Source organism: Siphateles boraxobius, unplaced genomic scaffold, assembly GCF_051911475.1.
Source record: "Siphateles boraxobius isolate OS27281-9 unplaced genomic scaffold, OSU_SipBor_1 46, whole genome shotgun sequence".
NCBI lineage: Eukaryota > Metazoa > Chordata > Actinopteri > Cypriniformes > Leuciscidae > Siphateles > Siphateles boraxobius.
In genome coordinates this window covers 11,665,174-11,689,061 of record NW_027509097.1, presented here as the reverse complement: position 1 = coordinate 11,689,061, position 23,888 = coordinate 11,665,174, and the positions used below count along the sequence as shown (strand labels likewise).

The 23,888-nt window shown below is 40.0% G+C and overlaps 1 protein-coding gene across 6 annotated transcripts in view; it reads right to left on the bottom strand.

The window, feature by feature from the left end:
- Positions 1 to 23,888, bottom strand: part of usp54b (ubiquitin specific peptidase 54b) — a 144,371-nt gene that overhangs the window by 9,665 nt on the left and 110,818 nt on the right. For 5 of the 6 annotated variants that reach the window (XM_077200784.1, XM_077200787.1, XM_077200785.1 and 2 more), the window contains 10 exons: positions 17,228 to 17,333; positions 13,648 to 13,794; positions 12,267 to 12,416; positions 12,003 to 12,174; positions 11,012 to 11,188; positions 10,222 to 10,837; positions 7,396 to 7,523; positions 7,137 to 7,295; positions 5,151 to 5,270; positions 1,966 to 2,134 (listed from right to left, as the gene is read on the bottom strand). In XM_077200784.1, coding sequence (XP_077056899.1) covers positions 1,966 to 2,134; positions 5,151 to 5,270; positions 7,137 to 7,295; positions 7,396 to 7,523; positions 10,222 to 10,837; positions 11,012 to 11,188; positions 12,003 to 12,174; positions 12,267 to 12,416; positions 13,648 to 13,794; positions 17,228 to 17,333 — 1,944 coding nt within the window. Of the gene's footprint in view, positions 1 to 1,965; positions 2,135 to 5,150; positions 5,271 to 7,136; positions 7,296 to 7,395; positions 7,524 to 10,221; positions 10,838 to 11,011; positions 11,189 to 12,002; positions 12,175 to 12,266; positions 12,417 to 13,647; positions 13,795 to 17,227; positions 17,334 to 17,477; positions 17,611 to 23,888 lie in introns of those variants that run through there. The other variant, XM_077200788.1, reaches the window with a different exon arrangement.

Genomic DNA, 23,888 nt, shown 5'->3' with positions numbered 1-23,888 from the left:
GACAGTCTTAAGCATCCAAGCCTATACAACCCTTTTATCCTTTAGATTGGTTGTTTTTCAATTTTTTTTCTTCTTACTTACTGCCAATGCTCAATTAATTAAGGCAAATACCCCTTCATTAGCATTAACGGTTAACAGAAATGTGTTTTTAACTTAATTATTTATATTTTTAAATGGACCATTATTACAATTACTCAGATGTAACCTAAAAATATCAATACCATGGGAGAAAAAAAATCTTAAGTAGCTTAATCTCAAATTTAAATGTTTGGAGAAACTACGGAATCTTATTTTAAAACAATTTTACATTTTTTAAGGTTAGTTTGATTATGAGAGATGGGACTGAAAAAGTAAAGGTTGTTTAATTTCTGTGGAGAAACAATATGAGTAATGTACACAGTTGCAGCAATATAAAGCAAAACTAAACCAAAAAAAAAAAAAAAAAATAGTGCTGCCTGGAACCTGTTTACAGCAAATACCCCTACACCTGGTTGGGAATCACTTGTTTAGAAATAGAGAAAAGCGGTACTAGGTGATAGGTGGTTCTGCTGCATGCCCTAGAGTGGTTATAGAGTCAACTGAACTGGGAAAAGAGGTAAACATCCCTGATTAATGTGCTAGCAGGCTCATTTACTGTAAATACTTCCTCAAGCACTACACTGGGTAATTACCCAAGGGGCTTTGGCCAGGTCAAGACATACATCACATCAACGCCTTTAATCAATGGAGGGGAAAGAGAAAGCAGGGAACAAGAAATAAAAAATACAGTAAAACAACCGCATTCCACGGGACACACTGCAGCAGAGACCGTTGCATTGTTCTGGAAGGCTACTTTATTAGTAATGTTACATTGGTGGTTATTTATGCACTAATTTGTGTTTGCCAATAACTCTGCCATCTGCCTTCTGCTTCTAATACTTGGGCTTATCAGGAATCTTTAACATCCTTCCTGATCTGTACATGTACGTGTGATTTTGAATAAAAAATTAACTGGCAGTCAGACCAACTGATCAGTTAGATAATGGCTACACAAGTTAGATGTTTTAAGATAACACTAAATCACAATGACAGACAGAAAACAGAGATACAAAGAGATAACACACAGCCTCTCCTCATCAAACAAAAGTCCAACACACTGTAATTGTAATTTATCCTAAAAAAAAAATAAAAAAAAATATAAAGCATAGACACAAGGATTTGGCTTTCAGACCAAAATATTTTACTCTGGCACCTCAATATCAATTCTACCATATGAACAGATGTTAGGGTAGACTATTTTGTATTTTGTATGACAGATTTGCATTTATCTGGAATATTTACTAATAACTAAAATATACATGAAATCTGGCAGATAAGGCCCATTTGTTGTGGAATTAATTAACAACTAATTAACACATTTCATAACTTATGAAAACAAAAGATCATACCAAGGTGCATCTCAGCATATAGTTTACAAATGAATTATTACGGTTTTAAATAAATTCTTATTAAATTAAAATATTCCATTACATAAAGGTAATATATCATAATTGAGCAAAATAACAGTTAACATTTGCTCAAATGGATTGGAAATACAAATATGAATATTGACCAAGATCTGTTATCCACATTAAATTTCTTAATTTAATTAAAGTGCACCCATTTCTTCTCAGTCTTACATGAAGTTTAAGATGATCTCGGCAACAAAGTGGGTATTATAATTGATTTACAAATTCCATAATCAATACATTTAATTTTGATTCTTAAATCATGCACCAATGCTTTTTTACACCCTTGTACAGAAACTCTGCTTTCATGTTTTAAGTCATATAAATTATGTTTGTATGCTGGTATTGTACAGTTTTCAAAAAAATGTTGGTATCGTGGTGCTGAATTTGTATCGGTATACCGCACAACCCTAATGGGCCCAGAGTACTGATCTGAACAAGCGGATAAGCTGGACACACAGGGTGACAGTACAGGTACCTGGTGGGCCCCTGTGGGCGGCTGGGCTCCTGCTGCTGCTCTTGCTCTTGCTGCATGCGCTGCTGTAGGCCCCGCGCTCTCCTCATGCATTTTTGCAGCTTGGCGTCAGCAGCCATAGTCCTGCTATGAGTGTTAGCACTGCCCTCATGCATGGAAAATCTTAGTTTAGCTATAATGCAAAAGAACAACAAAAAGGGAAAGGAAAGAAGAGCAGAAGAAAAGAAAATGCAGAAAAGAAAGAGGTGAGTTATGAGGGGCCGGCAGGCGGACCATTTCTTTGTTATAGAAAAGACAACGTAGTGAAATTGAAAGAAATAGGACAGGGTGATGGTGGGATAAATTCCACCTTTCACCCCCGAGTGAGGTCTAGGCTGTGTTCAATAGGCAAAGCTTTGCACGCTAGTTCATCAATGTCAACATAATGCAGTGATAACAGTAGCTTTCAACAGAAGTGTCATGCCCATTTTAAAAGTAGCATTTAAATAATAAAAAACACTTTTAGAATTACAATAAAGGTAGATCAAAAAAGGTGTTGTGGCAGAAGTCATGTTTTCAAATTCATTTTTAATTTTTTTATTTATTTATTATTTTCTCAATTTAAATTTTTCTTTTTGCTGTCTTTTTCCCCTCTAATATTTTATATTATTTCACATTTATTTTATATATTGTTTTACTGTATATTATATATTGATATTATTTTATATGTTTATATTACATTTACAAACAACAGCAATAATAAAAAATAATAATGATAATAATAATAATAATAATAATTTTCAGTGGGATACAAAGAAGTTATCTATGTCAAAACTATTTTTTTCATACAAACAAAGATGCATTGTGATTGCTATCTGCCAAGTTCAACTGAACTTTTACTTGGTTTATTAAAACAAAAATTGTATATTATGTAGGAATTTCAAACCAGGTCCTCACACATTACACAAAAGCTGTCCGCCTATAGCTCCAGAATTGCTCGACAAAAATAGGTGCATGACACTTCCATTATCCGTCATCATTTGCATTTTAAAACACATTTCCTGCTGTTTTGCAGCGTTTTGCTTACTGAACGTACCTGTCCATAATGAGTGACATAGACAAGAGTTCCGAAAAACCATAATATGGAGAAGCACTGGGCTGCTCTGCTGAACGACAAGAGAGAAACCAAAGAGAGAAACCAACAACTGTGGTTGAGCTTTTAAGGCCTCATTCACAATGTGTACTAAACAACATGTTGGGATTCATCACACCGATTAACTGTTAATTGCCTTCCGAAAATGAGTTTGCATTAGGAAACAGTTGATTTGGTTGCTCTCCCGTCTGGGGCTGTTATATGGAAAACCGCATGGGAGGTTAGTGTTGCCATGGTTCCCTTGAACCTATTTCTTTCTTCGTCTGGTTTAGCATTAATTCTTCCTATCATAAAAATACTGTTATCAGAACATTTACTGCTGTCAACACCAGCTGCTCCTGAGCTAGCTTTAACTGCCGATGACGTGCATCGCTTTCAATGGGTTGAAAAGGAGCTGACGGCATTCTGGGAGATGAAAAGGGGCAAAGTTTTAGCACGGCACACCACTCAAGACACAGGAAGCAGGAGCGACAGCCAGGACTGACATACGAACGTGGACACACAAAACCAATAATGAATTCCAGGGTTATGGCAGGTGTTGCTTTCATTTGGCCAGAGGAATAGGAAACTATTCTTTTAGTGAAGGCATGACCTTATAGGCTGCCACTAAATCTTAGAGGCCTGTATGGGCTTTGGGCCGAATCAGATCTGTCTCAACGAGACAGTGAAAGTGCTGCAGGGATCTGGAGAGTGGAAATATTTACAATAGCTGTCTTCCCTTTACATATATTAGTGTTTTGCTGCACACATACAGACATGCATACACATATACGCACACACCGTGAGCAAAGCGAGACAGAGATGGAGGGTTTGCAGACCTGGATAGGGGTTTGCGAGTGGTATAAATAGATTTGTGGAGAGTTTTGCATGGCTGAAATTGTTCTCTGCTCATTAATCATTCAAGCAGGTATGCCAGCACCTCGGACAAAACCGTTGTTGTTCCAGGTAAGCGTAAGATACAAAGCCACCTTTTTTGTTTTAATTTGAAGAGTGCTGAGAGATTTAGACAGGATTGTGTGGCAGTATCCACTCACAACGGCTCAGCAGAATCACAATCCAATCCTTCCAGCAAAGGGGATTTATAGGGGCGGGGAATGTTATGATGGTGAATCCAGAACGGATTTAAGCTCTGTTAGCGTGTGGCTGTGGGTGAAGCCCATTCAAATGGTGATCCAAATGGAGGGCTCACGCACAGAATAAAATGTAAAAAAAAAAAAAAAAAAAAAAAAAGATTAAAATTGTCTGGCACAGATCGGGCTCTCATATAGCAAAAGCAGAGCGCAAGTCTGGCACAGATCAGGGGCTCTCAAATGGCAAAATCAATAGCACGCCACTATTAGCGGTATTAACAATCAACAGGCAGAGCCACATTACCAGTCATCCAATCAGATTGTGAAAATCTGTACAAATGGTGACTCAGATCAGAGCACTAACAAAACAAACATAGGGATGCACCAAATTTCAAATTAAAATAAAATACAAATAGTAACAATTTAAACAATTAAAATCATAAAATAAATACAATACAATAAATATAAAAATATTTTATTTAAAAAAAAAAATTATAAAAAAAACAATTCTGTTCAATACAGATAAAGTGAATATTATCTTCATGTTATCAATAACTCAGTAAATAAATTATATACTATTTTTATTTAAAACTAAGTTAATTTAGGCATGTACAATTAAGCATGTACAATTTCACCGAAAATATAAATTCAAAATTCTCAAATATTAACTGATATAGTACCAATATAGTGCATCCCCAGAGACCAAAAAAGAAGTATTGGATGACAAATAATATGCCACACACATAAGCGAGTAGACCAGCACACAGAGAGACATACAGAAGCAAACACAAACAAGGGTGCTGCAGGAAGGATAGGCTATGTAAAAATGGTGAGTTTGTGTCGTGTTGCAAGGACATGAATGTTTTTGGGAGCGGCTTTCTAACTAAATGGACCTAGAAAGTGCATATTTTGGGTAAGTGATGGTCACCCGAGCAGATAGCGTAGGATTTGGGCGTAGCAAGCAGAGGCAGGTTAGAATTACTTACACACAGCGTGGTGGGAGAGCGCCAGGGCTGTAGCTGTGTCCCCAGCTTGCTCCAGACGCAGCGACTGCTCTAAGAGAGAGTCAGCCTCCGCCAGGCAGTGCTCAAAACTGCCCCCCTTCCCTGCAATTAACACACCAAGGCCAGGCCTCTGAGAACACGCTCATACACGCACAAACACTGCTCACAGGAGCCCCTGTGTGTTCCCGGGAACACGCCACTCACAACGTTTGCATGGCTTACCGGCAATGGAGATGTCAACTGACACAAAAATGAACACAGTATAATGACCACCACCAGCACAACTCATAAACACAAGTGGACATGTACAGTAAGTACACAAACAATGCACACTGACTAGGGAAATCGCTTTAAGGATAACATTTTTGCATTTTAATTTATTAAAAAAATAGTGCAGTGTATTGGTGAATTTTTATGATGCTATGGCTCTCATCTACAATATTTAAATTATGGTACATGATATTACAGTGATATTTCAATTATTTTATTATTTAAAGATACTAAGACATTGGATTAGATGTAATTAGAAGAGAGTGAAGGGTAAACTTTTACTTCTAAAATATCTCTGCTGAGCGGTTTGCTGGTCTTAGCTGGTTTAAACAAGTCTAGCTGGTCTTCCAGCAAGTCTAATCTGGTGTTAAACTGATTTAGCTGGTTGGTCAGCGGGATCAGGTAAAAAGTGGGCAAAACCCTCTAGAACCATAAAAACAGAACAGCCAAAACAGCTTAACTGGCTGTTAAACTGATCAATTAATAAATGTATAGTATCAACGATAATTAATATGTTACCAATGTATTGTGCATCCTTAGAAACCAGCCTAAAGTCATTTGCTAATCTTAGATCAATTAAACAAAAGTGGTTTGCTAATTTTAGCTGGTTTATATGGTCTCCCGGTAAATGGCCAAATTGGTGTTAAATTGGTCTTCCTGCATGGCAAATCTGATTTTAATTTGGTTTAGCTGGTCAGTCAGCCTGGGGTGCGTTTCCCATACAACGACGTAGCTCACTGCTTAACTACCATAGTATGCTACATCGTTGAAGAAATCAACTAGCTAGTCACGACTGTTTCCCGAAACCATATTGTCACAAATTGGTCGTTCAACCATGTTGGTAAATGATGTGACGCAGGTTGTGGAGTAATAACTTATAATTTTAATTAATCTGTTGAAATCGAATTAATGCTAGATGTTTTGCTATAAATTACGGACATGGCATCTGAGGACTATTTCTAATTTTTCTCAGTTATTTTGCTCTATTTCTAGATTCAATCATAGGCTCGTTCTTACGTGGTAGAGCACGTTCGCACATGCGCACTCTTCAAAAACGGTGCTTTAAATCTCTTGACAAACTAAAAGACGTAAATGACATTTGTATGTATTTTAAATAAAAGATACAGATTGCACCAAATGTGAGCTTGCTCATTTTGCTCAAGACAAGGATTTATTAAGTCCACATGTCAGGCAAACATGAAACTATAATTCTAACCACAGGTCAAGAGCTGTTGTTCAAACCACAGAACTTTGTGATGCTGTTTGTGAATGTTCGTTAGAACTATGTTTTCGGGAAACACCGACTTGTTGAACTATGCTGATAACGACGGAACTAGCAACCAAAGTTGGCTAACGATGCTTTTGGGAAACGCACCCCTGACCAGGTGAAAAATAGGCAACCCCTCAGAACCATCAAAGCTTTAACAGCTTATTCAGCCATCGAAATCTTTAAGATCAATGCATAACCAATATGGTACCAATATATTGTGCATCCCTAGAAAACCATCTAAACACATCAGTCTAACCGGCTTGGCCAGGCTGGGAGACCAGCTAACCAGTTTAGACTGGTTTAAGCTGGTTTTTTTCAGAAAGGACTGCTCACAATGCAAAGCTGTGGCTCTGTCAGCTCTCTCTTTAAACACAAATTCTATCTCTTTCCATTTGGTTTCTGACTGTTTGGCCCAGTGTGCCATTTACCCTGGTGCTGAAGTTCGTCCAGGTCCATGAACTTGCTGGGTCTGGGGTTGAAGCCCTGAGCTGCTTCTCTCTCCTTCTCCTTCTTCCTCTGGAGCTCCTGCTGCCTGGCCCGGCGAGTAACTTCCTCTTGCAATTCATCCAGCTCGCTGCGTCCCTCTCCTACACACATACACAAACACATAAATAAGTAACAGTAATATTCATGTCCAAAGTTGACATGAACACCTTGTAGCAATAGTGGGGTGAGCCGGTAACTTACCCAAACTCAGTGGGGTGCTGCTCCAGGTGGGTGATTTGAGGTCTTGCAGGATGGCACTGCTGCTTTTGGACTTGGGCACAGTGCGCCAGGAGGGCCCAGAAGTAACTGGCCTCTTACTGCCGCCGTCCCTAAGGCACAGTGGAGCAGATGTCTTGATACTCAGATATCATACTCAGTCAGTCTCGGTGTCTATGTAGTAAATCAGTTTGTGTAGGCCTATCCTACAACATTAAGGCTTATGGTTAATATCTGGCTTATTTGACCCTTTAGCCTTCAGAACCACCTTAATTCTACGGGGCATTGATTCAACAAGGTGCTGAAAGCATTCTTTAGAAATGTTGGCCCATATTGATAGGATAGCATCTTGCAGTTGATGGAGATTTGTGGGATGCACTTCCAGGGCACGAAGCTCCGGTTCCACCACATCCCAAAGATGCTCTATTGGGTTGAGATCTGGTGACTGTGGGGGCCATTTTAGTACAGTGAACTCATTGTCATGTTCAAGAAACCAATTTGAAATGATTCGAGCTTTGTGACATGGTGCATTATCCTGCTGGAAGTAGCCATCAGAGGATGGGTACATGGTGGCCATGAAGGGATGGACATGGACATAAACAATGCTCAGGTAGGCCGTGGCATTTAAACGATGCCCAATTGGTACTAAGGGGCCTAAAGTGTGCCAAGAAAACATCCCCCACACCATTACACCACCACCAGCAGCCTGCACAGTGGTAACAAGGCATGTTGGATCCATGTTCTCATTCTGTTTACGCCAAATTCTGACTCGACCATCTGAATGTCTCAACAGAAATCGAGACTCGTCAGACCAGGCAACATTTTTCCAGTCTTCAACTGTCCAATTTTGGTGAGCTATTGCAAATTTTGCTCTTTTTCCTATTTGTAGAGGAGATGAGTGGTACCCAGTGGAGTCTTCTGCTGTTGTAGCCCATCCGGCTCAAGGTTGTGCGTGTTGTGGCCTCACAAACGCTTTGCTGCATACCTCGGTTGTAACGAGTGGTTATTTCAGTCAAAGTTGCTCTTCTATCAGCTTGAATCAGTCGGCCCATTCTCCTCTGACCTCTAGCATCTACAAGGCATTTTCGCCCACAGGACTGCTGCATACTGGATGTTTTTCACTTTTCACACAATTCTTTGTAATTGCTAGAAATGGTTGTGCGTGAAAATCCCAGTAACTGAGCAGATTGTGAAATACTCAGACCGGCCCGTCTGGCACCAACAACCATACCACGCTCAAAATTGCTTAAATCACCTTTCTTTCTCATTCTGACATTCACTTTGGAGTTCAGGAGATTGTCTTGACCAGGACCACACCCCTAAATGCATTGAAGCAACTGCCAAGTGATTGGTTGATTAGATAATTGCATTAATGAGAAATTGAACAGGTGTTCCTAATAATCCTTAGGTGAGTGTATAGAGTAGTTCTGGGTGATGCTTGCTTACTTCTGCTGGCTTAATATTTCATAAAATACAAATGCAAACAAACAAACAAAATTATAAACGCAACACTTGTTTTTGCCCCCATTTTACATGAGCTAAACTCAAAGATCTAAGACTTTTTCTGTGTACATAAAAGGCCTATTTCTCTCAAATATTGTTCACAAATCTGTCTAAATCTGTGTTAGTGAGCACTTCTCCATTGCCGAGACAATCCATCCACCTCACAGATGTGGCATATCAAGATGCTTATTAAAAAGCATGTATATTGCACATGTGTGCCTTACTTGCTGGTTACTCTAAAATGTGCAGTTTTATCACACAGCACAATGCTACAGATGTCGCAAGTTTTGAGGGAGCATGCAATTGGCATGCTGACTGCTGGAATGTCCACCAGAGCTGTTGCCCGTGAATTGAATGTTTATTTCTCTACCATAAGCCGTCTCCAAAGGTGTTTCAGAGAATTTGGCAGTACATCCAACCGGCCTCACAATCGCAGACCAAGTGTAACCACACCAGCCCAGGACCTCCACAGCCAGCATCTTCACCTCTAAGATCATCTGCATGCTCGTCGTCCTCGCTCGGGGTCTCGACCTGACTGCAGTTCGTCGTCCTAACTGACTTGAGTGGGCAAATGCTCACATTCGATGGCGTCTGGCACTTTGGAGAGGTGTTCTCTTCACGGATGGATCCCGGTTTTCACTGTACAGGGCAGATGGCAGACAGTGTGTATGGTGTCGTGTGGGTGAGCGGTTTGTTGATGTCAACGTTGTGGATCGAGAGGCCCATGGTGGCGGTGGGGTTGTGGTAAGGGCAGGCATATGTTATGGACAACGAACACAGGTGCATTTTATTGATGACATTTTGAATGCACAGAGATAACGTGACCAGATCCTGAGGCCCATTGTTGTGTAAAATTATATACCCAATACAGTAAAACTGCACATTTTAGAGTGGCCTTTTTTTGTGGACAGCCTAAGGCACACCTGTGCAATAATCATGCTGTTTAATCAGCATCTTGATATGCCACACCTGTGAGGTGGACGGATTATCTCGGCAAAGGAGAAGTGCTCAATAACTATTTGAGAGAAATAGGCCTTTTGTGTACATAGAAAAGTTCTTAGATCTTTGAGTTCAGCTCATGAAAAATGGGGGCAAAAACAAAAGTGTTCTAATATGCTGATTTGGTGCTCAAGAAACATTTTGTATTGTTATCAATGTTAAAAAAAGTTGTGCTTAATATTTTTGAGGAAACCTTGATACATTGTTTTTCAGGATTCTTTGATGAATAGAAATGTTAGAACAGTATTTATTTGAATATAATATATATACAAATTTTTTCTTTTCAATATCTATATTTAATATATATACCTGTGGGCACTGGTGCTCTGGTTGTCGCTGAAGGGCATGTCCATGCTGATGGGGCTATTGCTGTTCCTCTCACTGCTTTCGTAGCCACTCTCCATCCTCTGGATTAGGCGAGGCTGCTGTTCTACGCCTCTTAAAGTTGGTGGGATCGGTAGATGTTCCACTCCTGTCTCTGACACGCACCCTGAGCTATCGGTCATGGCTCCAGTCTCTGCTGCTACAATATTTGACCCCCCCGTCCCAGCCCCTGAGACCAGCTCACTGTGCACCGGTGACATCGGGTCTTCCGGCAGCGGGGAGGGCCCGAGCATGGCGTACCCAGCCGGCCGATGGCTTTCTCGGCTGAAGATGCTGTCAATGTTCAGGGCCTCTCTCCTTGGTCTCCAAGTGGGCCGATAGCGCCCTCCACTGGAGCTGGACTTAGACTCACTGCTAGTGCTCTCGTCTTCCCAGTCCCTCGACCGAGCCCCAGCCTCCGAGCCACCCACCCCTGAACTAGAGGACGATGAGAGGGGTCTGCTGTGGATCATATTCACAGTCTCTTTATAATCCTGCAGATGGCCAGTAGAAGAGGTTCTTGGCGTACAAAGGGGAGTGGCCTGGTCTTTAAGAACCTCCCCTAAAAAAACAGACTTGTACAATTATCAAAGTTAGAATATATATACTGTATATATATATAAATGTATTTGTTAGTTGCATCCAAATTTGACGAGGCACTTGCCTTCTCAGTTGGATTTAGCATGACGATTTGCAGGTGACATTTATATTTGAGAGCATGTTTGTGTTAAAGTACCTGCAGTGTCCACGCTGTTTTGGGAACCGCTGCTGTCCTGATTACACACCACAGTTCCCTGAGAGTCAGAAGAGAAATAGGAGGCCATGGACTCATGGTGTGATCGAGAGTGCTTGTAGCTGCAGCTGTCTGTGGAAGAGTCTGTGCGTGTGTCACTTGAAATTGAGGGCTCCCTCCCTGACGACAATAACAACAACAGCAGAGAGGGCATTTAGAAATAGAGTAAGTTAGCATCAGCTATGCAACTGCGCAAAGGCCAGATCTTAAAGGGATAGTTCACCTATAAGCCCAAGTGCGATTTCTAATCCAGGAAAAGTCATAAAACAGAGGTAAAATAATGGAGGGGAAAAAGTCATGGAGTCTCTGAATATTGTTGTGAATATTACTTTGCAGTCAAAATGGCTGAAAACCACTGTTCTAAAGCCATACTATACTTTTGCGTGAGAGATGAAACAAAAAGTTTTTTATTCGCTGAAATTCATCCCCTCCATTGAGAAACACTGAAAGACTGTAACTACATCACTGAGCAGTGATTTGTGAACCAAAGTTGTTCATCTGTAAACCAGATCAGGCCAATGCATGAATGAATCATTCAGATCCATTTTTGTGAACCTGATTCAATAAAAATATCTAAAACAACAACAACAACAACAACAACAACAACAACAACAACAACAGTAATTTCTGTTTATAAAGCGGTCAGAATAATTTGAAAATAGAGCATATGGACGGACCACTTTTCAGGGTACTTTTGACTCCTTTATAAGTAGCCATTCATTGCAATTGCATGAAAAAAGTGACCACATTCTTTAAAATGTACACTTTTGTGTTTCACAGAATAAAGTCACATGGGTTTGGAAGGAATTAATTTTAAAAAAAATTGTGTATATTGCTTTGTTTGATTCTGAGAATTAGACATCATAAGTAGTATTGTTTCTTTTGTTTAACCCTCTACCACTCCGTCCCGCCTCTCACTTCCCTTTAGCCTTACCAGAGTCTTCGCTGTCATAGCCAGCCTTGCTGCTGTGATGCAGATCTAACTGCGCTGCCAGCATGTCCTGCGATGACACGGGTGTTCCTCTGGGGTCAGCATACAGCAGCAGGAGTGGCTGGTAGTGGCCTTTGATACATCTCGACACCACATCCTTCCATTTGGGTCCAATCTATGACAGTTTAGTACATCCAGAGTTAACCACAGACTCCATTCACAATTAGAAACACTAGAATCAGCTGTTTGAGACAGACGTGTCATTACCTCCTTCACATGTGCGTCATCGAAGTACATCCACTTGCGTATCTTGGTCTGGAAGAAGAAGGTGGAGTAATGCTTGCCGTAGTAGCAAACCATGCCCACAAGGTAGAGCTCTGAATGCTTGGCCCGCTCATCCGTCACACGGTAGAACAGCTGGAGGGCAGGCACATAAAGAGAGAATTGACCGTGAGGACCAATCAGATTTAGAGTTTGCCATAACTGCAGTGAGGCATTAAATCATTCTAAATATTAACTCGTCAGCATTGGCAGAGCATGTTTTGAATCACAAAACAATACAATTAACAGTTAAATTAATATATTCAAAATTAAATTATATTTAGAATTTGACTTAATGATGTGAATAATTTCAATGTTTGAGCGACAGTTAACTAACTCAATGTTCATGAGAAGGCATCTCTATACAAGGTTCAATGAAAAACAGCATCTAAAAATATTTAAGAATTAGATCCCTTTCAATTCATGAGTGTGAATTTGAATGGAATTGGTCACAAAAATACAGGATGTTAAGTTGGATGTAACTGATGTAATTTGGATTGCAATGACAAGAAAAAATTCATTGAATTGCAATAAAAAAACTCACAAGTGACTCAAGTCACACAACAGAATAATTTCATTAGTTTAACATTTTTTATATTATATCAAATATAATTTTACCTCTTTATACCAAATGGCACAAAATGCAACCTTATAAAAATAAACAATCACATCAAAATGTTATTTAAGTGTTCCTATTCATAATAATGATAACACTTTATTAAATATAATAATATCAATAATATAACATCAATAATAATATTATACATGTGTAATGTATACATTAATGTTAATTTGTTAAATATAATAATAAATAACATCATCATTTTATATAGATATAGAAAATAATCAGTAATTTTGAAGTCTTTGAAAGAAGCCTCTTATGCTCACCAAGGCTGCATTTATTTGTTCTAAACTGTGAAAATGTGAAATATGATTACAATTGTTTTCTATTCGGATATATTTTAAAAGGTAATTTATTCCTGAATTGGAAAACCTAAATTTTAGGCAGCCATTACTCCATATGCAATACTCCATTTATTCTTTATTCACCTAAATTCAAATTCTGTGTCCTGTGTGCTACATTAATAATTTTGACACAGATTCAATTCAGAATGGCACATAAACCTGGTGTGAAGTACGTGAGAACACTGTTACACTAGTGGGGCTATATGGATATATTGAATGTGACAAAGAGTACACTGTGTTTCCTCCTTTTGTCCTGGGCTTTGCATAAGAGAAGGGGAGCTGGAAGCTCAAGGTTACTGCGTTAAGGTGGCGACAAAAAGGAAAAGCAATAGTGTGTTGTCCGTGCATGCATGAGTCTTACATCACCCAACCGCAGGCACGTGCCCAGGCTGTGGATGACGTCTTCAGCTAGATCAGAGTGGTCTGAGTCCCACACCAGGCCGATGCTGATGATCTCCGGGCAGTTCATCAGGACCCGCCGAATCCGCAACATTTCGCCACAGTTACTCTAAAATGATGAGACAAAAAAGTAGGGCATCTTGATTATGGCTGCACGATATTAAGCACTTTTTTCTGCGATTTATAGCGATATGAATACATAGAGTTTCACGAGATTACTTGAATAGTCTCATTCTAGAATGATTGGGATTAAAAAAAAAATCAATAATTAAAAAAAGAGCGGAAAAATACTTTTTACTATTAAGACTTTGAATGTGAAATCCTTTTACGGCTGAACAATTTGAAGAAAAAAAAAATTCAAAAATGTTGGTGTTCATATTTGCGGTTACTCTTTACAAGAACCACCTCAAACCAAAAAGTGAAGAGTTAAAAAAATCTTTTTTTTCAATAGGCCACATTTTAACTGCTTTGACCAATTCCATATGAATTATGGAATGTGCATTTATGTGAGAGAGACAAGGTGAAGGAGAGATGAAAGACCGCTTCAAACAGTGCAACACGGTCCAGCAGGGCCTTATGTTCAGCACCCAATGTTCTCGCTGTGCTTTTTGAGTCACCGCCCTCTGCCGAGCACTTTTGGCAGCAGTATACGGAAACAGGCATGGAGAAAGGCTCTGGCGACAAGCACCACTGCCAGCCTGACCTCTTCCTTTAACATACAAAAACCTATCCGAGCACTGCCTTTGTGGAGCCGTCAGCAGGGCGGCACCAGGCTGGCACCAGATCTGGGCAGGAAGGGATTAAACAAAGGGCCCAGTTCTCAGAACCGTCCTCTCTCTTTCTCTCCGCCTCAGTCGCTCCATCACAGACAAACACAGAAGCGGGGCAGCCAATGAACAACCAGCAGCGGCAGCACTGCTGAGCTTTGGGACAGACACACAGTGTCCCATTAGAGATCATTGTTAGCCTCGGCTCCACGGTCAGTCCTGCCAAGTGCTGGGAATCCAGACAAACACATGCTTTCAGGGCCAGACGACTAAGCTTCTAAAGAGCAGTGACGTTACAAAATACCTTGATCTCAGTTGTATTTCCATAAAGTCAATTCAGGGAATCAACCAATTGAAAATCACTGGAAATGAAGGCGTGGATTTCAGCTCAAATTCATTTGGACTCATTTTGTTGATTTGGTATGGTGTAGACTCAGCCGCTGACATGGGTTTCTCCATAAGCATGCTGAATGATGCTGGAGTGTGTTTAGGATGATGAAATCAGCCGCCTCCTGTGGCGGGGTGAGGGTGCACAGTGTGTGGTAAGAGCTGATCAGCAGCTGGTGTGTAATAGGGCAGGACTGTGTGTGTGTGTGTGTGTGTGTGTGTGTGTGTGTGTGTGTGTGTGTGTGTGTGTGTGTGTGTGTGTGTGTGTTTTTGTGTTGGGAGTCTTTCGTCTGTTGAGAACATAGGAGTAGTGAGCAAAAGACCCTCTCGGGTGAAAAACAGCTGGCCTGTATGGTTCCATGGGAACAGCAGAGCATAAATGAGTGTCTGGGTGGCTTGAAAAACGATTACACTTTCGGTGAAGATCAAGTTATTAGGCAAAAACAAAATCAAACTAGGCAACATTATTGAAATAAAGTAGGCATGACTTAATTTTATCCAATGGGATTTGATTTAATAGTGAAAAAATTAGGCTATATTACAAGACAATATTACACACTGGTCAAGCTAATGTGCTAAACTGTAAATGTGACCATTGCCCACAGGTAACCAACTTCCAATATAGTTGTGCTTGTATGGACAACTGGGGGTGACATTTAAATTCAAAATTAATAATTATTGTTTTTTATGGAATATTGCAGTATTTATTATAAATGATTTGTCTGTGACATATTTTTTTTAATTCATGTGCCCTCATAATCTTTAATCCGAGTAAAATCCTCTCTCTCTTGCAGCAACATCTCTTCTCTGATGATGTGTTTACTGGCGGGACATGCTGTCACACATGAGTGTCACGAAACTGCTCCGAGACACGAAGGTGGAGAATCCAAATGCAGTTTTATTAAGGGGTAATCCAAAACAGGCAAGGTCAAACACAGACAGGCAGTCCGTACAAACAAACACACAAAGCAGGCAGGGGTCAGAGGCAAAAGAGTAATCCAAAACAGGCAAGAAATCCAAAAAGACCAAGAGACAAGAAAACGGGGAGAATGCTCAGAATTGCAGTGTGACACTAAAACAAGACTTCGCGGTGAGTGAATGAATGAACCTGGTATAAATAGACAGACAAACAGGATGAGACACAGGTGAATGCAATCAGTGAATGAGGTACAGGTGAATGTGATCAGTGATGGTAAGTCCGGGCAGTGAGTTATGGGAAATGTAGTTTGTGAGTGATAATAGTCTTATCTGGAGTGCCCTCTGGTGGCTCTCAAGGGCACTCCAGCTGGTGACCGTTACAATGAGATTGCAGCAATCACAACGATCCAAAGATCCAATCAATTCCCAGTGGACAAAATCAAGTCCCACACCACAGTTTCATTAGGATATAGGAAGAAAAGACTATCGCAACTTCTGTATGCTGTAAATATATTCTGTATTCTTCTTCTTTATGCTGACTTTAAAAAATTAAAAAATAAAGGAATACGCTATCAATTATCAACACAAATGGAAATAAATAACTTTTAAAACTGGCTAATTAATAGACATATTTAAAGATATCTAAGTCATGTTTTAAAATATAATCAAATGAAGTAATACATCATTTTAATGATAAATAAATTTGACATTTAAACCAGTTTATTTAATTAATGTCTAAAAATGTTCAACATTACAGCAGTAAATAAAACATATTTTTAATGCATATTTTAAATTGCATATTAAGTGGCATGTGGGGTGGCTCTTGAAAAGAAAAAAAAAAGAGCTAAAAACTGATTGCCTCTAAGAGTGAACCATCCAATGTCAAATTTTAAAAAACAAGGGAGAAAAAAACAACAACAAAGAAAAGCACTTAGCACATGGATGAAAAGCAACTAGAAACTAGCAACTACCCCCTGGAACTAGATGGTTACCGGGGGACCCCTCCCTGGAACTCAATTGGGCTAGTTTTGATTAGCAATTGGACAGGTTTTGTTATCCAGACCTGGCAAACCTGCACCTAGTCCTCCATATGTTTGAGATTCCCACAATGTCTTTCTTAACACAAATTAAAACAGCGAGAAAATAATTACTGAATAATAATTAATTATTCAATTAATAATTTAAAAAAAAATTAAGCTTTAAGAGGCCATGCATTTTCATTGTTCTCTTGTCATATTGACTTCATCTCCTCTCAACATTTCTCTGGTTAGCCATCCCAGTTCCTTGAGTTAGCAATTACACTGACCATGTTTCACTTTCTCAAGTGTTGAACACTGATTTGTAGATGGCCTATCACTGATTACTCAAATTCTTCAAATGAAACACCATTAAACTATTAGAAAAAACAATTGGTTAACGCTGACATAGACTGTAATTAGTAGGTAGATAGATGTATATGCCTGTTCTCACCGGACAGTTTCGCAGGTCGCCCATGGTGCTGGCGTTGCGGAGAAGCTCTCCAAACATGTCGGGTGTGGGCTTCTCCTTACATTCCAGCATTCGCACAGCTTGGTTACTGCAGCAGAGGGCATAAGAGACAGATGTGTCCTCAAGCACCAGTGTTAACACAACTGATGGGAAATGCACACAATTTTACATACATTAATGTTGAACTTTGAACTATAACGGAAAGAATAATAATACTCAGTGTTACACGTACACCATTATTTCATCCGCTCAAAAACCTTACAAAGTCTACAGTACACAGATGTTATATATCGTCAGTAGATCACTATTCCCTGGAAGACATCAGAAACTAATGTAGCAGCACTCGATCTCTGTTCTATCTCCACATGGTCTCCATCAGGACAAGAGCCGCAGGCCTGCACAGAAATCAGCGTACTTTACTGGCTAATGTTTCCTTAAGCTAAGCGTGATAGCATCCATTTGACATGCAGCATATCTGCACACATGAACCGTCTGTCAGCATGTCCGCATGGAGGAAATTTGCCAAGACAGCCCCTTAAGGGCTAAATACAACCTATACGCAGACACTAATTTAGATCAGACAGACAGGTCTACCCTTTCTTTCACTGTCTTACTTTCAGCATTATTCAGTGCTTTACTTGGAAATGACGGTCATACTGAGAATTACATTTAATACATACTTTTTCCACAGTAAACTTACTCCTCTCTTTGCAATTAAATTGTTAAGATTTGAAAATAGCCAATTTGACCTTGAATCGCTCTTCACATTGTTTAGCATGCCGTGTTTATAATCTCAGATTACCGCTCATCATATTCAACACATTAACAAAGCTGTTAAGAGGGCTGATGGCATCATCTTTTTTCTGTTCTTGAATGTTCCCTGCATATTTATCCATCTATATAAGCTATCAAAGGCATAAATCTTAAAAAATTACCATTTGCAGGGAGACTCAGGATGGTAATACAGACGATTTGCCTAATTTATGGATTTACAAACTATGTGAAGTTACTGAAATTGTATGATCTATTCTGGTGTCTAAAGTTAACCACCACCACCACTGTGTGTGTGTGTGTGTGTGTGTGTGTGTGTGTGTGTGTGTGTGTGTGTGTGTGTGTGTGTGTGTGTGTGTGTGTGTGTGTGTGTGTGTGTGTGTGTGTGTGTGTGTGTGTGTGTGTGTGTGTGTGTGTGTGTGTGTGTGTGTGTGTGTGTGTGTGTTTTACTCAGGTTTCCATGGAGTTAGTAATCTATTTATGCTTAATTAAAAAGTATGCTGTGCCAATAACACCAGTACAATTCTATGTAAATGCAACCTGGCTGACAATAACAACAAACCTTGAATAAAATTATGTACATGATAACAAGTTTAATATGCATTTCATTTGGAAGACGAAACCCAAATGTGCCGTACAGAGGTAGATGCCTGGTTTATAGTGTAGAAACTGTACATAAGTTCAAATTCGAGCCTCTCAATACAGATAAATCTGTCCAATCTGTTTCAGAAAAGAGAGAAATAAATATTTCCTACGGGTTCCATTGTTTTCCATTATATGTGTGAGCCTGGTTTAACAGCTTTGTTTCTGGATGAAAAACGCTTGAGTTAGGATTTTGAGCATATTGCGTATTCTTTGTTTTCTGGTGTGTGTTTGTGTATGCAGGTGGACGTGGCTTCCCACTGAGAGTGCGTGTGTTCATATTAAAGCCCGTTGTGTGAGAATTCAAAGCTGTACAGGGGTACTTGCATCCAGAAGTGAAGGAACACATTGTACTATAATTTATTCACGTACGGCCATGTGGCAAAGCCCACGATTTACTGTGGAGTAAGAGTGTGTTTGTGCGGACCTAAGAGAGGACAGAGGCTGCTTGTTTATGCATGTGTGCAATGAAAAGCCAGCAAACTGTGTGTGAAATCGTAAAGGTTGATGAGTATTTAGCGATTAACTCTGCATGTGCATTCAGACCTGGGGCCGTTTGCACCAGCTGTTCAAAAGTTACAACTTAGCCTAGTTTTGCTGTAAAGGGGCACTAAGATACAACTTACGTAATACTATGTAGTTTTGAATTGCACCATTAAACTTAGTTAAAGCCTAAATCTACGCATAAACAAAATATTTACAGAAGCTACCGACCAGGAATAGTGGTAGGAATAAAATTGTCATGATTCTGGCTCTCTTTCTCCCTTTTCTCTGTCTCCCTCTTTTGGAGACGCACATACACATACACACTCGCTGATTGCCACATCTCTCTCATTCATTACGCACACACCTCTCTCTCATCACCCCCAGCTGGTTCCACTCTCTACTCGTTATCTTGTCACCCTTTCCTCACCTGTTCTCTCTTTCTCTAATTATTTCTGCTTCTTGTAGCCCTGTTTTTCCCCATCTCGTTGCCAGATTATTTCAAGTGTAATGCGTATCAGACTACAGAGAACTAACCTCTCGTTCCTGTCTTGTCCTGTCCGCCTCTGGATGTTATTTTACCTCTCTGCATTTGCGACTAAGCTGTGCTTGTTACAGAGTACCCGTCCAGTTCCTGCTCTTCACCATCTGCTGTGATCTGACCTCCTGTGAGTACCTGGGCTGTGTGGCGCCGCATCGGTGTTTGCTGTCACCGAGATCGCTTTGCTTTCTATACGGAGGATCTTTATTTCATTCTGCCAAGCCTTCTCCGTTGGAGAACTCTCGTTTACATTTATACAGTGGATTTCTGTTCGCATCCTCTGGACAGTATCTTTTCTGTTAATAAAGGGATTGTATTGCTGCATCTCGCTTTTGGGTCATCCTTCTCCCTACATTACAAAAATAGCAGACTGACTGAATTGCATCAATAAGCTGTTGTTTTACCCAAAAGACTTTAATACTTTAGACATATATGATAATGCTGACATTTACACTAACTTACATTTTAAGAGAGAACATTATGTGAATTAATTATTTTGTTAGCGGCTTTTCAACACCGTTGTGAATGTCAAATAAAATCAGTCATAAGGTATTTGCATTAGTATTTTTTTATTTATTGATCCTTTTTAATAACAAATACATATTCATGATTAAGTAGTCACATTTTAATATGAACTTATTTTCCGTTATTTACATGAGGCAAAAGAAGTTAGAATCAAGGTTAAACTGAATTTTGTTTTTGAAGGCTGCTATTGGATCATTGAGGTTAAACATCATATTATGCGTCTTCATCTTACTTTATGGAGCGCTTACGATCTACTAGCTACATTCTGCCTTAAGAACTAATGGTGCACCTGAATAAAGTACAGCGTAACAAACTAGCTAGTAATTACTAAGCCTCTAGTGTGGCCTTTACGTTCTAATTTAAGTAAAAATGTAGAAATGGCTGGTGCAACGCTACCCTGAAGAATTGATTCTTTCATATCTGATACAGAAATCATTGAAGAATGTTTAAGATCTGTTTATTTTCCCCAGCCTGTCACCAGGGCATGTGAGCGAAGTGGAGCGGGATGTCCTTTAACAGTATATCACTGCAAAGGTAGGTTTTTCAAACTTAAGCAAAGAACGGAAGCAAAGAACGAAAAAGAACTTTGCTGTGAGTGTATCACAAAATGTATCTTTTCTAACTACACCCTCCTTTTCAATTCTTCTCTTTCATTCTTAACCTTGATGTTTGCTGTGTATTTACGTATACGATTTGCAACTTCATTAAAACTATATAACCTCCATAACCTTAGACCTACAGCTTATTTCTTACATCTTCTCACACCAGCATTTCACAAAGGGCATTCTGGGTTGAGCAAATGGCCCTGAGCGCACTAAGCGCTCTTTGTTTTAGACAACTTTTGCCGCCCTTTATCCAGACCAGCCAGTGCCACCCCCTCTGCCCCCTGGCTGTCTGATGTTCTCCGCGAACATCACTCTAGGCTCAGGGCCGCATAGAGGAAGTGGCGCAAATCCAAAAATTCTACTGACCTTAGCTTGTATCAATATCTCCTCTCTTCCTTCTCTGCAAATGTCTCCACTGCTAAAACGACATTCTAACACAACAAAATTAGCAATTGTTCTGACTCCCGCACACTCTTCAAAACCTTCTCTTCTCTCCTTTGCCCTACCCCCAGTTTTTTTAACCAACTTTCCATGTTTCTCGCACAGAACAACCTTCTTGACAACAACCAGTTGAATCTGGTCCTTCAAGGTGTCTTGGAGGGGCGAGGTCTCTAAGTCACAACTTCTTGCTACTGGGGTTCCTCAAGGATCAGTGCTTGGACCACTACTCTCTCCATCTACATGTCATCACTAGGATCTGTCATACAGAAACATGGCTTTTCTTATCACTACTACACTGATGAAACACAATTCTACCTCTCATTCCAGCCAGATGATCTGACGGTAGCTGCTCGCATCTCAGCCTGCCTGACAGACATTTATTGCTGGATGGAAGGACCATCACTTTCAACTCAACCTAGCTAAGACAGAGCTGCTTGTGGTCTCGGCCATCCCAACACTTCAGCACAACTTCTCCATTCAGCTGCGTCAACCATAACTCCTTCCAGGACAGCCAAGAATCTTGGAGTTGTGATTGATGATCAGCTAAGCTTCACAGACCATATTATTACAACGGCCCGGTCCTGCAGATTTCCTTTATACAAAATCATGTTCTATCCATTTATACAAAACATCTCGTTCTATCCAGACTGGACTATTGTAATTCTCTCTTAGCTCTCTTGTACTATCAAGCCTTTGCAACTGATCCAGAATGCAGCAGTGAGGGTGGTCTTCAACGAGCCGAAGAAAGCCCACGTCACACCTCTCTTCATCAGTTTGCACTGGCTGCCAATAGCCGCTCGCATCAAATTCAAGGCACTGATGTTTGCCTACAAGACAACCACTGGTTCTGCACCAATATAGTTCAGACTTATGTGCCCTCCAGAAACTTGCATTCTGCAAGTGAACGACGCCTCGTTGTGCCATCCCAAAGAGGCACAAAATTACTCTCATGGACCTTTTCCTGGACTGATCTCAATTCGTACAGCTGAGTCTTTAGCCATTTTCATTTTTCGCCAGCACCTGACTAGTTAATACTAGCACTTGCCTGTTCTATTCTATTTGTTTTTCTGATAAAAAAATAAAATAAACAAAAACTTGATGAAACATGATTTAACTGTACTAGACTAACTGAGACTTGTTACAGCACTTGTATACTTTGCCATCTTGCTGATCTGATCGCTTCTATTGCTCTCCTCAGTTGTAAGTCGTTTTGGATAAAAGCATGTGCTAAATGATTAAATGTAAATGTAAGCGAGTGGAGCAGAAACTTCAGAAAGGCGCTTTCAGCTCCAGGCGAAATATTACCGCTCGCATGCTCTGGTCGCAACAGATCGTTGAGTGTCTTTCATGTGATTTTAACATCCAACTTTGCATGATTTATGTTGATAAAAGTGCTTCCTGTATCATTGAAGACCCTGACCTACATGCTCAGTGATATTAGCTCTGTCCCAATTGGCCTCGAAATGCATCCTTCGTTTCCCAGGCAATGAAGGATACAACAGATGGACCTTTCGCGGCCTACCCTAACCCAGATTTCACTGCGCACAAATGACAACAGGATTTTCTTGATTGACATCTTAAGAGGATATCTTAATAAATGAGGCCCTGGAATAGTGGGTATTCCATCATTTGGCAATGCATATCAAAACAAGAAAGTGAAATTCTGAATCGTGTTGGAAAGCTCAGATGGCATAATAGCATGATTCTTTCGGATGTCCTAAAGAGTGTGCTGGGGACAAGATTCCACAGGGATTGATGTGTAATGTCCTATCCGTGTCCTTAGCGGTCTACTTCCTTATTGGAGAAATGGTCTTATCGAGGTCTAAACATCAGATGTGTTGTGAAGCTCTCAGAATGAAATACTGTACAGCAGGCAAGAACGTTTCAGGAAGAGTTAAGAGTAGGTGTGTGCACATATATGTGGGTTTTATATGTGGGAATATAAGGGCATGGGGATGGATAGAAAGAGGAAAAGACGTAAAATATGGCAGATGAAGCTTGCATGTGTGTGTAACAATTCATACACTAGAGTGGGAGAATAGGTCATGAGGGAGGGGTTTGCGGAGCGCACGTTTCCTGTACATAGCTCTAGCAGATGGCCCTCACGGGTCTGATATGTACGATGAAAGCTAATAACCTGTGATACAGAGCCTCATTCCAGCCTAGCAGGTCGGCTTTAGCATTAAGCTGGAGCTGGTGGCCACTTACCCGATAAACACTGTGGATTGCTCCCATACCTTCAGTTTCCAGTCTGATGTGTAAATCGAAACCCACTCTCAACATCAAAGTGACAAAAGAGCCACAATTGTCCGTTTCCAGCACTAAACGGCTTACACACACCCCACTAAGTCTCAACCGCAAGAGTATCCATCATTTGTAGTGCAGGACAGTTGGCGGTATGGCCACAGATCTTTTTTTCCGGTTCAAAATCTGTGGTGGCAACTGAAGGTTGTCGGATTGACAAGGGTGCTATTAGCATTAGGATCTTGAGTAAGATGCTTAAAGTCACCACAAGTCAGCATTGTTTTTGTTTTTTTATGGCATATATTGCAGTATTTATTGAAAATTATTTATCAGTGCACTCTATTATTTATTTTATTTATGTGCCCTCATAATTTTTAATCAAAATAACTTC